Genomic DNA, 13,317 nt, shown 5'->3' with positions numbered 1-13,317 from the left:
GAAACATCAGTTCAGTCAAAATGGCGAACTAATATTTTATTTCGTTCTGAAAAAAGCCTCAAGCAATAGTAGTTTCACAGAGCTATACATAATGTATGTGTGTGCGTAATTTTACACAGTGTCTATACATCTTCTCTGACTTCTTTCACTCAACATGGGTAAAAATTTTCTCATATAATCGTAATTTTTGATAGACTCTTTCATCTTCTATACCAGAGGTCAGAAAACGTTTCCTGTTTCTGTTGTTGTTACTATTGTTATTTTCTGTTCTATGTAATTGAACTGCCTGTTTTTTTCCAGTACCAATATTTCTGATTTAGCTTTGTTGTGCATTATTCTTACTATAGTGTGCTATATTTGCATACTGACGTGAGCTTGTATAAGATTTGTGCATAGTCTGGTTCAAAGGTGAGTTTCATTTAGGATGATTTAAAATCAGGCATCCTTTCACTGTTTACAAAGGAAAAATACTAACATCTAGTGCTAATATGAGAGAAAGTATCATGATCTTACAACCTTAGTTGAGACTTGGGGTGTGGATAATTTCAGTCAGTTCACACTAGAGTTATTATGGTGCCTTTGCTTTTTAATAGCAAACATATAATTATACTCTGCCTTTACTTTGAAATAATTACTGTGGGCCAGGGCCACGTTAAGCCTTTTTCATGGATTATCTCAATTTTTTTCTTCACAACCGCCCTGTACTGTAGGAAAATTGTAACCATTTCACCCAAAAAGACCTTGAAGCTTAAATAGATTCCTCTCTAGTAAGTGGTAGAGTTAGGATGGTGACCTGAGCATGCTCATTTGAGTCTATTTTCTTCAAATTATGTAACATTATTATGATTTTGACTAGAAATATTTTAAATATTTAAAATAATTTTAAATATTTGAATATTTTAAATAAGAAGTATCTTAGTTTGAAGATGATGGAGCCTTTAACAGTACTATTTTCACTTAGGCCTGTGGAATGTTTTTCTGTGTGTTTACTCTTTTGTCCTACATTTTTTTCATTGTTTTAATTTTTTTCCTTTTCTTTCTTCAGATAATTTTCCTTCAACTAGTTCTTCTTGAATTAATTTCATAATTACAATGCATTGCTGTAGCATGATATCATCTTTAGAATGTGTAAGACTAGAGGGAAATTTAATGGAAAATAACAAAAGTTGTTTCCTTCCAAGTAAATTATCTATCCCCGTTTCATTTTAATCTAAATAAACTTGAATCTATACTACTTGTTTATATAATAACTTCCAAAGCATCTCTTTGAATTAATAAAATTATTCATTTTTCTATGCTCTCTGTAAAATTCTCCAACTGTGAAAATAATAGGCAGCAGTTTAATGAAACAACATAGAAACAATATAGAAAAAGTGGAAACGAAAACATGCATTTTTTCCATTTACTATACTTTTGTATCTTCTCTGACTTTTAACAATATATTTACGACACAATTCACATAAGTTGTCAATTATTGAAGTCAGGAGTACATTTGTCATATTCTGAAGACAAATTTGTCCTAAATAAATTTTGAAAAGGTCCAATTTTACATTCCATAGCTGGTTAAGCCAGATCTTCCATGCCACCCCTCCCTCAGCTCCCCAGCCTCCCAACACATAATTTTCTTCCTGGTCTTCAGCTATAACCAAAACCAATGTGACACTTCAGAGGGGACATCATTTTTGTATCCTAAGGACTATGTTCCCTTGCTTTCAACACCCTCCCTCCAAGAGATAAGTAAAATAGATAAATACAAATCTTTTTTCTCATTCTATATGTCATTTCTCAGCACCTCGAATGCTCTCATTATTAGATTATTGTCAGTCTTAATCATTTTTATGTTTAGCTATTGAATAACTCTTCCTTGGTTCCATTATATATGGAGTCCTCTAGATCAGATAGTCATTATCAAGTGATGAACAGAATTTCAAGCCATGTGTGGCGCAACTACGTAACTTGTTTTTGATGGAGTTAACATCTCTATAAAAATGTTTGTACAATAAATTGCCTTTTATTATTATTTTTTTCATTTTTATTCCTTTCATTCGTATTGAAAAATAAAATAAGTATGGACATATTTGTTAGTACTGACACTAATAAGACATTAGTAGGGTCCTTAAATACAGTACAGTTGGAAAAATAGATTTGCATCATTGAATGTGCTAGGGTTTGTGAATTTTTATATTAAATCAGACGATGAGCAGTAAATTCAGTTGTGAATGGTAAAGAACAAAATGTAATTATAAACAGGATGTGCTAGATTTTTATTTTTGTATATTGTGGAAGGTGAGAGATTAAAGCAATCTATAGAGAGAGAGAGAGAGAGATTCAAACTTTCTCTAAATTTATAAACCTATTATTTAAATTTCCTGCATTTATTCCAAGAACATAGTAATTAAGTATAGCAAACTTTCTTTTGTTTTTTTAAAGGTATGCTTTTTTGGTGAGGAAGATTGACCCTGAGGTAACACCTGTTGCCAATTTTCCTCTTTTTTTTTTCTCTCCAAAGCCCCAGTACATAATTGTACCACCCAGTTGTAAGTCATTCTAGTTCTTCTGTGTGGGATGCCACCACAGTATGGCCTGATGAGTGGTGCTAGATCTGTGCCCAAGATCCAAATCTGTGAACCCCAGGCCGCCAAAGCAGAGTAGGCAAACTTAACCACTCGGCCATGGGGCGGCCCCATGGACTTTCTGTAAAGATATAAATTACCATCTTTCAAGGGTTAAGTGTTAGGAGATTGCCTTCCAATTTCTAAGATGTCCTCTGTCAATGAGTGTGTGTTTTAAGCTAATTTTATTTAGAAAACTTCCTTAAAATGACAAATATTGGAGATTGTTTATATTGTTGTGGTGTGTATGTATTTATGTGTGTGTGTGTTGAGGACAATAAACTACATAATAGGACAAAATGAAGATTTAACTTACCTTAAACTCTAAGTCTTTCCTTTGCTGCCTTAAATCCTTCTTTTACCCTTTTGTTATTAATAACATGTTAAAATATTAATTATACCCATACACACACATATACAGGTATGTCATACATATCAACACTACAAATTATTTTCCGGAACCAAATAAGGGATAGTCAGTATCACTGGAGTGCAGTGGTGGGAGCGGTATACAAGGTGGTGTGGTGTTAGGAAAAAAGTAATCCTTGCCCATGATAAACTACATTCTCAGCCGTTGCGATGTGCTCATAGTCAATCTGGGTTCCTCTCAAGGACTTATTTAGAAATTATCACCGAGTTGCTGTGGTACAAATTATAGCTTCACTTAGTGCATCTGAGCTGACATGTCTATCCCGCTATCTTTTTTTTTTTTTTAAAGATTTTCTATTTTTTCCTTTTTCTCCCCAAAGCCCCCCAGCACGTAGATGTATATTCTTCATTGTGGGTCCTTCTAGTTGTGGCACGTGGGACGCCGCCTCAGCGTGGTTTGATGAGCGGTGCCATGTCCACGCCCAGGATTCGAACCAACGAAACACTGGGCCGCCTGCAGCGGAGCGCGCAAACTCAACCACTCGGCCACGGGGCCAGCCCCTATCCCGCTATCTTTGATTACCACCTATAAGTTTTGACTTCCAAATTAGTAATCCCTTCTTTCACATAATGTCCAAGAAATAAATCTGCATTGTCACTCTTTCTACTGGATGTTTCCAACTGAGAGTGTTATTCAACTCAGAGTCAAAATGCTCAAAACCGAGCTCCCTTACGTGCTCTCCACAGTGGAGCTTCTTTGCGCCATATCTTAATGTTATCACATGCTAGAAACCTCAGTTGCCTTTCTCTGCCTCCACTGTGTACATTTTCAGTGTTTCACAATCTTACCATTTCTAATAGATTTTCATAATCATCTACTTCAGATAAATCATTGCCACTGCTTAGCTCAGGTCTTCATCATCTCCATATGGCCTTAGTGTTTTTCTTGGCTTCATTTTTCCCCTTACATTCCCCCTTCTCTTTCTCTTACAATGACCGTGGGCTTACACAAGAACTAGTATGTGCTGTGGATACTTGAGTGACAAATAGGCAACATCCCCTACACTGGTGGCACTTGCATTCCACTGAGAGATGTCAACAATAATCCTGATAAATGAGTAAATTATGCAGCATGTTAGAAACTGATGGCTACCATGGAAAAAGTAGAAGAAGTTAAGCAAGAAAGGAAATAATGATTGGAAGAAGGAAGTGTGGGAAGGTGTATTCATTTAGAATAGTCCAAGGAATCCTAAGAGAGTGATAATTGAACAAAAACTTGAAGGCAGTGAAAGAGTGAGCTTAGAGATATTTTAAGGAAAAGCATTCAGGGTATAGGAACAGAAAGTAAAAAATTCTGAGGCAGGAGGATACACAGCGTGTTCGAGGAGCAGCAAGAAAGCTAGTGTGGTTGGGGCGGAGTAAACAAGGAAAAGAGGAGGGGGAATTGTTCAGAGAGGTAACAGAGAGCTGGATAAGGTGGCATCTGTTTAGTCCGAGAAAGGGCCCTGGCTTCTACTCTGAGTAAGATGGGAAGCCATTATGGAGTCATGAATGGTGGAATGAAATAATCTGAATTATCTTTTGCAAACCATTCTGGTTGATTAGAAGAGAATATCTTTTTCAAACACAAAGATCATGACAATACTCCTCTGCTTTAAAACATGTTTGGTTTTTAACAAAATGATCCTCAGGATAAATTTATAGTCTCACAAAATGGGTTAAACACCTCCTCATCTCCTGATGTTATCCATCCCAAGACATCCATGGAAAAGTCAGGCCACAATATATGATTCCATAATGAAGTGCTAAGACTCTGTGCCATAAATTAGAACCTTATGGAAATGCTAAAATAATACAAGTGGAAATCATTATGGAATAATTTGTCTGGGTGATTGAACTTGAGCTTGATCCTGAGGATAAATAAAATCAATTAGTCAAAGGGGAGAAGGGTAGGGTGGGGTGGAGCATGTTGTCTAAGCAGAGGCATAAAATCAAGAATATCCAGCTGGACAATGAAATCACCTGCCTTTTGGGGAGAAGTGAGACAGCTGGAAGCCAAGCAGAAGAGTTTAGACTTTGATGCCACCATAAAAGAGGAGAAAACTGTAGATTTTCGAGTAGAAGAATAAAGTAATAAAATCACTTTAGACAGTAGCCTGGCAGATGGTTCTGATTTATTGAGGGAAAACGAACAAACAAAAAACAAGTCTTATATGAGTCAACTCTTACCATCTACCTAAAGGAGCATGCCCTTGTCACAGCTTGGGGAAAATCAGTGACCTTATATGAATGATGCTTTTGACCAAAGAGGGCTTCCATTATTTTCCCAGAAGATTTATGCCTGGCCAAGGGGAAGAAAATGGAATTGAAGACAAAGGGAGTTATTTGTCTTCTCTGTGCTTAGGTGTGTGTATTGCTGGCGTGTATCAGATCCAAGACTTTTCAATGATGTTTATTGTCAAATGTATAATATTAGTATGTGACGACTACACTGAACTGAAAGAACATTGTAAAGTCTGATTTATATAATAAAATTGTGTTTTGTTCATCAGGTAACAGAAACACGGACGGGTCCTCTTGGCTGCAGTAACTACGACAACCTGGATTCTGTCAGCTCAGTTCTGGTTCAGAGTCCTGAGAATAAGATTCAGTTGCAAGGTATGTAGGTAAAATTTTGTGATTCTCTATAAGCCTGGATGATAATTACCCAGGTATGACTTCTTTCTTTCTTACTTTTTCTTTTTTTGAGGAAGATTAGCCCTGAGCTAACATCCACCAACAATCCTCCTCTTTGTGCTGACGAAGATTGGCTCTTAGCTAACATCCTTGCCCATCTTCCTCTACTTTATATGTGGGGCGCCTGCCACAGCATGGCTTGATAAGTGGTGCATAGGTCCAAGCCTGGGATGCGAACCGGAGTGCGCAAACTTAACCCCTGTGCCACCTGGCCGGCCCCTCTTTCTCACTCTTTTGTTGATTAAGCCATATATGCAGAACTAGGCTGTTAAAATGTTCATAAGAGGCTAATTTCCTAATTTTTAACTGGTATAAACATACTAGACCAGAGAAAGATAATGTTAAAATTCACTTTACTTCTTTGATTTAGTAATCTATAGCAATTGAACGTTTACCATGTAACATTTTACTTTCACACAGTAATCATTATCTCAATAAGTGACAGTTTTTCCATAGATGAGCTTTGACTTTTTCCTTATAGATTCTGGTAAAAGTTGTAACCATATTTATGCAGAATGTAACGTGAACCAGTGACATTCTAAATATAATTTAATATAGTAGTTAAGGCTGCATTTGTCTTCTGACAAATAGAAATGTACTTGAGACTATATTAAAAACTATTTATATTTGCATTATTTCCATTGTAAAGATAGATAATGTGGTAATGGTAATAATTTACCATCATTTTTATTACTATATTTTGTGAGATAATTCAATAAAGGATTTTTTAAATAATTAATTTTAACAAATGTATACCATTCTGAAAATGGTGATGGGTATGTGTACTTATTCATTCATAGAAGCAGGAAAAAGTGATGAATGCACATGTTTTAACAGGTACTAGTTGAACAAGCTCAGAAAGGTCTTTGTGATGACACATTGCCTAAATCAAGTTGACTGTCAAAGGGGCAATTTTGAGTTGTTCTGTAGTCTACCTTTTTTTTTTCTTTTGGTGAGGAAGAGTGGCCCTAAACTAACATCTATTGCCAATCTTCCTTTTTTTCCTTGAGGAAGATTGTCACTGAGCTAATATCTGTGCCAATCTTCCTCTGTTTTGTGTGTGGGACACCTCCACAGCATGGCTTGATTAATGGTATGTAGGTCTGCACCTGGAATCCGAACCCACAAACCCTGGGCCACAAAGCAGAGAGTGCAAACATAACCACCATGGCCCCCCGCTGGTCCATTAGTCTACCTTTTTCAATTGCCTAAGTTAGAGCTATATTTGCATTATTCAGTTTTACATAAGAATGCTTAAAAGTTTCAGAGATTCTGCCATTTTTTCTCAAGTTTTCAATCTTGAAAAATGTAGCAGTATTGGGTTATTTAAATTTACCCTAAATAATAAATGAATGTAACTCATTTTGAATTGTATAAAAATTATAAAAAGTACTTGAAAATTTTAAACTTTAAATGCTAGCCAATTTATCATTATCAATTTTAGATTTAAAGTTAGTGAAATATTTTCTCTAAATAGAAATGCAGTCTACCAATGTTACTTGTAATTCTCTACAGCGTACTCATTAAATGTATGGATTAACTTTCATTCAGGGTATTAACTTTCATCAACAAGGACAATGAATGTTTATATCAAATATGTTTACTTCAATTGATTCATTATTAAAATTTATTAACACGACATTGATTTTTACTTGTGAATCACTATGTTCAGTTTTCAAAATATTATATTATCAAAACAAACATCAGCCTCCTGTCTGTCTGAAAAAAGGTAAACACAAGAAATAAATGAAGCAACATTTCCCTTTTGTGTAACTGCTATTTCTACTCTTTTCAATTTATGTGATTAACACAGAAAGCTACATCTCCATATTTCACCTTTTCCTATTTTCATGCCTATATTTCTCATTGTCTAATGCAACTTTATTTGTACCCCTGTGGTACAAAGACCTTTCCAAAGATAATTCTAGGAAATCGTTATCAAGCCCCTCAAACTGCCATGTATTCTTTCTTAAATTTCAGCTCTACTCATAGTCCAAGTATCATGTTAATTCACCTCTTCAATCTCACCTTTATGATTAGCCCTTCTCTACTTTAAAAAAGAATGGGAAGCATTTACTGATTCTGGATCAATGTTACCATGATACATTCCTTTGAAGATTATAAAAAATTCTGGGTCACTATTTGCAGCAGTTGGAAAAACTGGTGTCTCCAAAGAATCTTTTATTAAGGTTCCATGACAGGTCATTGGGTCTTTCATAGTTAGATAGTTAGATAGCTAGTTGGTTGGTTTGATGGATGAATATAGATATAGATGATATAGAGATAGATAGATAGATAGATAGATAGTTTTTTTCTGTGTTTTGTTTTTAAGCACAAAGTGCAGTGTTAGAACTGGCACTTGGCCATCTTGGGGATCTTCTGACTTCATATATATTATTGAGAGGAGTCTGAAATTGAAGGGCACTGGTCAGCTGCTCATTTTCACTTAGTTTTTTTTGTTGCTAGAACATATATTTTTGTGGCACAAATTACAATTTTCGTGATGTCTCTCATCGATTTTGTAATTTTTTTATATATTTTTCACTAAATATTGCTGCTTTAGTTTTCTCCTCTCATTCTGGGGTTCCAATTAAATGTATTTTTAGACTTTTAACTTTCGACCTGTGTGTCTTTTATGCTGTCTTCTGTAGTTTACATCCCTTTGCCTTTTTATTATTCTATGTTCACTATTTTTTCTGACATATTCCAGTTTGATAATTATCTCTTCAGCTGTGACTGGTCTGCTGTTAAGCCCATCAATTGGGGTTACTTCTTAAAGCCAATTTATATATTTTTATTTGCAGAATTTCCATTTATCATTTATACTTTCCAGTTCTCTGTCAAAATTGTCTGTTTTGTCATTTAATTTTTGACCAGGTGATTGAAATTAATTTACAGTTCATATTTGATAGACTCTATATCTTTTCTTATTTTTTATGTGCTCCCTATACTTTTTATTGAATTCTGATGCTGTGCTTGAAAATTTGTACACATAACATAAAATTATTGAAAAAGTTTTCTTCTTCTAGAGCAGATTTACTATTGTTTCCCATTTTTAACTGAACCACTTGAAAGTATGCTTTAGATCTAGTGAAGGCTAGTGTTTTCTTGTGTTTTTTAAATTACTTCTTGGATACATATAGCCCTGCTGGGTTACAAGAAATCCTGAGGAATTTACTATCTTTATCATGCTGGTTCAAAACTGTTTTTTTTTTTTTTGGTGAGGAAGATTGGCCCTTATCTGTCCCAATCTTCCTCTATTTTAGATGTGGGATGCCACCACAGCATGGCTGGATGAGCATTGTGTAGATCTGTGCCCAGGATCGAACTTGCGAATACCGGGCTGCCAAAGTGCAGCACTTGAACTTAAGCACCATGCCACCAGGGTGGCCCCTCAAAACTTCAATTTTTGCTTTGCTAACTGGGCAAAACTCTAAGACAAAAACTATGTCCAATGTTGGCTTACTCTCCAAAGATTCTCTCCTTGGCATGTTAGCCCCAGAAATCCTCACTGCATTATTGGCCTTCAGATCCCTTCAAATAGATTATTTTAAATATTTTCTCCATATTTTCTGGTTCTTCCTAATAAGAAAGTTGGTTTTAAAAAAATCTAGCCTTCCAATACTAGACACATCTATGGTTTACTGTGTGGTTCTCAGCTCATGACACTTGCCCAGTCGCACACGCTCACTATCACAGTACCCTCTATGCTCAGAACTCAGCTTCCTTAAGGACTGTCTCAGCACCAAGTAAACTTTCTGTTCCTATGATCCTACCAGTGTGTTTCCTCTGTTGCTTCTGCACATTGAAAAACATATAATTGTTTAACCAGTTAGTTACATCTAGTGAATTATAGGCATCCCAACTCTAGTAGTTATTAAGTACTGTTGTATAGTATTACTACATAGTTATTTATTTGATATTTCCCTAAATATATTGCAACTACCTTTAGAGCAAGTTTGTGTCTCAGTTATTTGCATATTTATTCTTTACCTAGAAATTCTCTTTCAAGTGAGAAGCGTTCAATAAATGTTATCTATCTAAGATGAAATAAAAATGAATAATAAATACATAGTGCTAAGAGTATTCTCCTTACCAAAATACGGGACAATTAATCTGAAAGAATGAAACAGGTATAATTGTCAAGATACATGCAAAGCAGATTTTTTTCCTAAACACCAATCCATGATTTTTATTAAATCAACCTCATAGATAATGGTCAAGGGTCAAAAAATTGACCTTTTTTGTTTTGGTTAGAAAAGAACCATGTAAAAACTGTAAAAATCCAATTTTCTAGTAAATAGAAATTAGGTATTGGCCAAATTTTCCTTTACATTTATGTTTAATTTACCTACTGATTCATTTGAGTATTTAACCTTTTTATTAAATTTTCCTTAGGTAGCAAGAAATGCTGATACAGAAACTATATCTTTTCTTAAAATATCATAATGAATGTAAAGCCAGTAGAAATCCCCAAATGTTAATCCTATCCCCTTATTTTCATCTTTGATATTTTTCTTAAGAGATAGATAGCAACTTTACTGAACTTCATGTAGAAAAGTAATGACCTGCATCACTAGGGCCGTCTGAAATCATGGCGAGGAAATGAACTGTGAAACAGCTAAATGAGAGCATCTGCTTTCCCGTAGTCAGCCTTAGTCATCAGTCCTAACAACAGAGCCACGTAGGTTATGTGTTGTTAATGGCATGAAATAAGCATTACCAGAAACCATCCAGAACTCTTTTCCCAATGCTATAACCTACTGCATTACAATATCTACGTAGATGTGGGCTGATAGCCTGAAAGTAAAATGAAAATGTTGAAAACTATTTGTAATCAAACAGTGGAAAATAAATGTGTACACCTCTTTGCAAAAGTAAAGGAAGATGGACTCTATCTACATTGGCGAAAAATAAGCAAATATTCTGATCGATCAAGTCAAAGAACCAATCAAATAAGTTTAAAAAACAAAATCAGATAGTCTGAGAGATTAAACGCCTCTGTAATTTTGGGGAATTCTTAAACAGGACGTGGAATCAGGCTATGTCGAAAAGAATTATAAATACTTGCAATCTTGTAGACTTAGTTCTCTAATGATAGTTTTAAAATATGCATACATAAACGCACAACTTAATAGACTTAATTTGGGGCCTGTTTTGAATATGGCAAATACCTATTGTACTTTTTTCTTTATCAAAGTCAACTTCGGTGATTTCTTTGTTCTTTCAGGGTTGCAAGTGCTGCTTCCGGACTATCTTCAGGAGCGTTTTGTTCAAGCAGCCTTGAGTTACATTGCTTGCAATTCCGAGGGAGAGTTTATCTGCAAGGACAATGACTGCTGGTGTCATTGTGGTCCCAAATTTCCAGAATGCAACTGCCCCTCCATGGACATTCAAGCCATGGAAGAGAATCTTCTTCGAATAACTGAAACCTGGAAAGCCTACAACAGTGACTTTGAGGAATCAGGTAAGAGATATATTTTAATATAACACTTCTAAACTTTGCCAAAAAAGTTACTATATTGAAAAGACTATTGGCCCTTTTGGAAGAAGCTATTACATGCTTGCAAGGGCTTTTATTTAATTTTTTTATTATTATTCTTTCAAATGGGCATTCCATTGCTTTTATTACTGGTTATTCAGTATTTTATTGAATCATATATGCTGCTTTGTGTATTTCTATATACTATTGGCACTCGAACCTATCTGCTCTTGAGCTGATGTATTAGTCATTTAATAAAGTCTTTGTCTTTCTCAGTATAAGAATTTATAATCTGATACCTGTGACACCTCTCCAGGATTTTCTAGTGGCCAGAATTTCACTTGTTAGGCAAAATGCAGAGAGCGGTTATTCTCTCTCTTGTTTACATTAACGTGAATCTCATGAGTGTGTGCCTTCACTTAACTGCTTATTTTTATGATGAAATTTAGATCAATTTTGAGTTAGTAGTATTTGAGGGTTTTATTTTTTGTTATTTCTGAATCTTTACAAGTTCGTATATGTTTTCAATATTGCTTTTTATTGACCTCATAACTTATAATATCTACATTTCATAAAGCATTGAACTTAATAAAAGATTAAGGATGCCTCAGCATAAAATTAAAAATATTGATAAAAGCATATGTAATAATTGGTGATAAAATAAAAATCCCCACAGTGTGGTGAGTATAATTATGTAGCATTTAGTCAAAAGTGTTGGACATGACTAACTTTCAGATGGGCAAAAGAGGTTTTAACTGCCAAGAGGTCACATTTACATGCTTGGATGTTATAATTCTTTTGGTGATTCATGCAACCAACCACACTTATAAAGTGACAACAAAATTCAACATCCATTTTTGATAAAAACACTTCACAAATTAGGCACAAATGGAACATATCTCAACATAATAAAGGCTGTATATTATAAGCCTACAGCTAACATGATATAAGAGAAAACATAATTGATGGTTTCAACAAAACAGCACCTTTTTGTGGAGTAGAACCACCAAGTTATAGAATAAAAGTTAAATTATAGAATAATAGGTAAACAGATTTAGGAAGAGTTAATAGATTTAGGTTTTCTTAAGATATATTTTGATCAAAATACTGTGTAATATATAATCTTCCTCTATTTTAGTAATATTTCTATTTATATGAACAGGAAAAATTGTCTAGAATCAGGGCCAGCCCCGGTGGCCTAGTGGTGAAGTTCAGCGCGCTCTGCTTTGGTGGCCTGAGTTTGGTTCCTGAGTGTGGACCTACACTGCTCTGTTAGTGGCCATGCTGTGCTGGGCAGCCCACATACTAAAAAAGAGAGGAAGATTGGCACAAATATTACCTCAGGGCAAATCTTCCCCAGCAAAAAAAAAAAAAAAAAAAAAAATTTGTCTAGAATCAAAGATCCTTATTCCCTTGACCAGGGAATCCTCTTAGTCCTCATATTTGTGGAATTCACATAAGAATGGTACTCCTTTTATTTTGCCTTGAAAAGGATATTAAAAAAAAATCACCAAATGAGCATTTGGGGTTTTGTTTTCAGGTAGAATGTAATAGATTGAAGTAGACCAACACTTCCATTGGTAGTAACCAGAAAGATGAATAGTCGCTTTAAATTATATTTTTAAAGACATGATAGATCATTAAAATTACAAAAACCAAATGGACTAAAATTCCTGGCAGGAGATATAAGCTGGGGATTCACAGCTTTCTTTCTTTCTTTCTTATTTTGTTCATTAATTTATTTAATTCTGTGGACATTTGCCAATTCTTGGTCTAGTCTAGAAGCTGAGGACTCTGTATTCTCCCAGGCAGAGAGTGGCTGATGGGAGCGAGGAAAACCAGCCAAGATTTTAGCGGTTGTGGAGAATGGAGTGACAAAATTCTAGACTCAGTGGGCCAAAAGAAGTTCAGTTTTAACACAAGATATTTGCTGAATTTTAGGTAGTGCTGGATGCTAAAGAACTACTCAAAATTCTTTGAAAGCAGAGTGAAGTTTAGCATAGACTTTCAGGTGCTTAAGAAATAAAAACTCTCTAGAGGGAGGGGCTTGAAATTAAAATAAACAAAGATGGAAAATACTGGAGAGAACGAGGAATTGACACCGAGTTTCTACAACTA

The 13,317-nt window shown here is 34.9% G+C and overlaps 1 protein-coding gene across 8 annotated transcripts in view; it reads left to right on the top strand.

The window, feature by feature from the left end:
* The window catches only part of BRINP3 (BMP/retinoic acid inducible neural specific 3), a 394,820-nt gene that overhangs the window by 259,363 nt on the left and 122,140 nt on the right, over nt 1-13,317 (top strand). For all 8 annotated transcript variants that reach the window (XM_070602587.1, XM_070602590.1, XM_070602593.1 and 5 more), the window contains 2 exons: nt 5,534-5,639; nt 10,948-11,184. In XM_070602587.1, coding sequence (XP_070458688.1) covers nt 5,534-5,639; nt 10,948-11,184 — 343 coding nt within the window. The remainder of the gene's footprint in view (nt 1-5,533; nt 5,640-10,947; nt 11,185-13,317) is intronic.

This window comes from Equus przewalskii, chromosome 31 (genome assembly GCF_037783145.1).
Source record: "Equus przewalskii isolate Varuska chromosome 31, EquPr2, whole genome shotgun sequence".
Taxonomy (NCBI): domain Eukaryota; kingdom Metazoa; phylum Chordata; class Mammalia; order Perissodactyla; family Equidae; genus Equus; species Equus przewalskii.
This window is presented reverse-complemented; position numbering and strand designations above follow the sequence as displayed.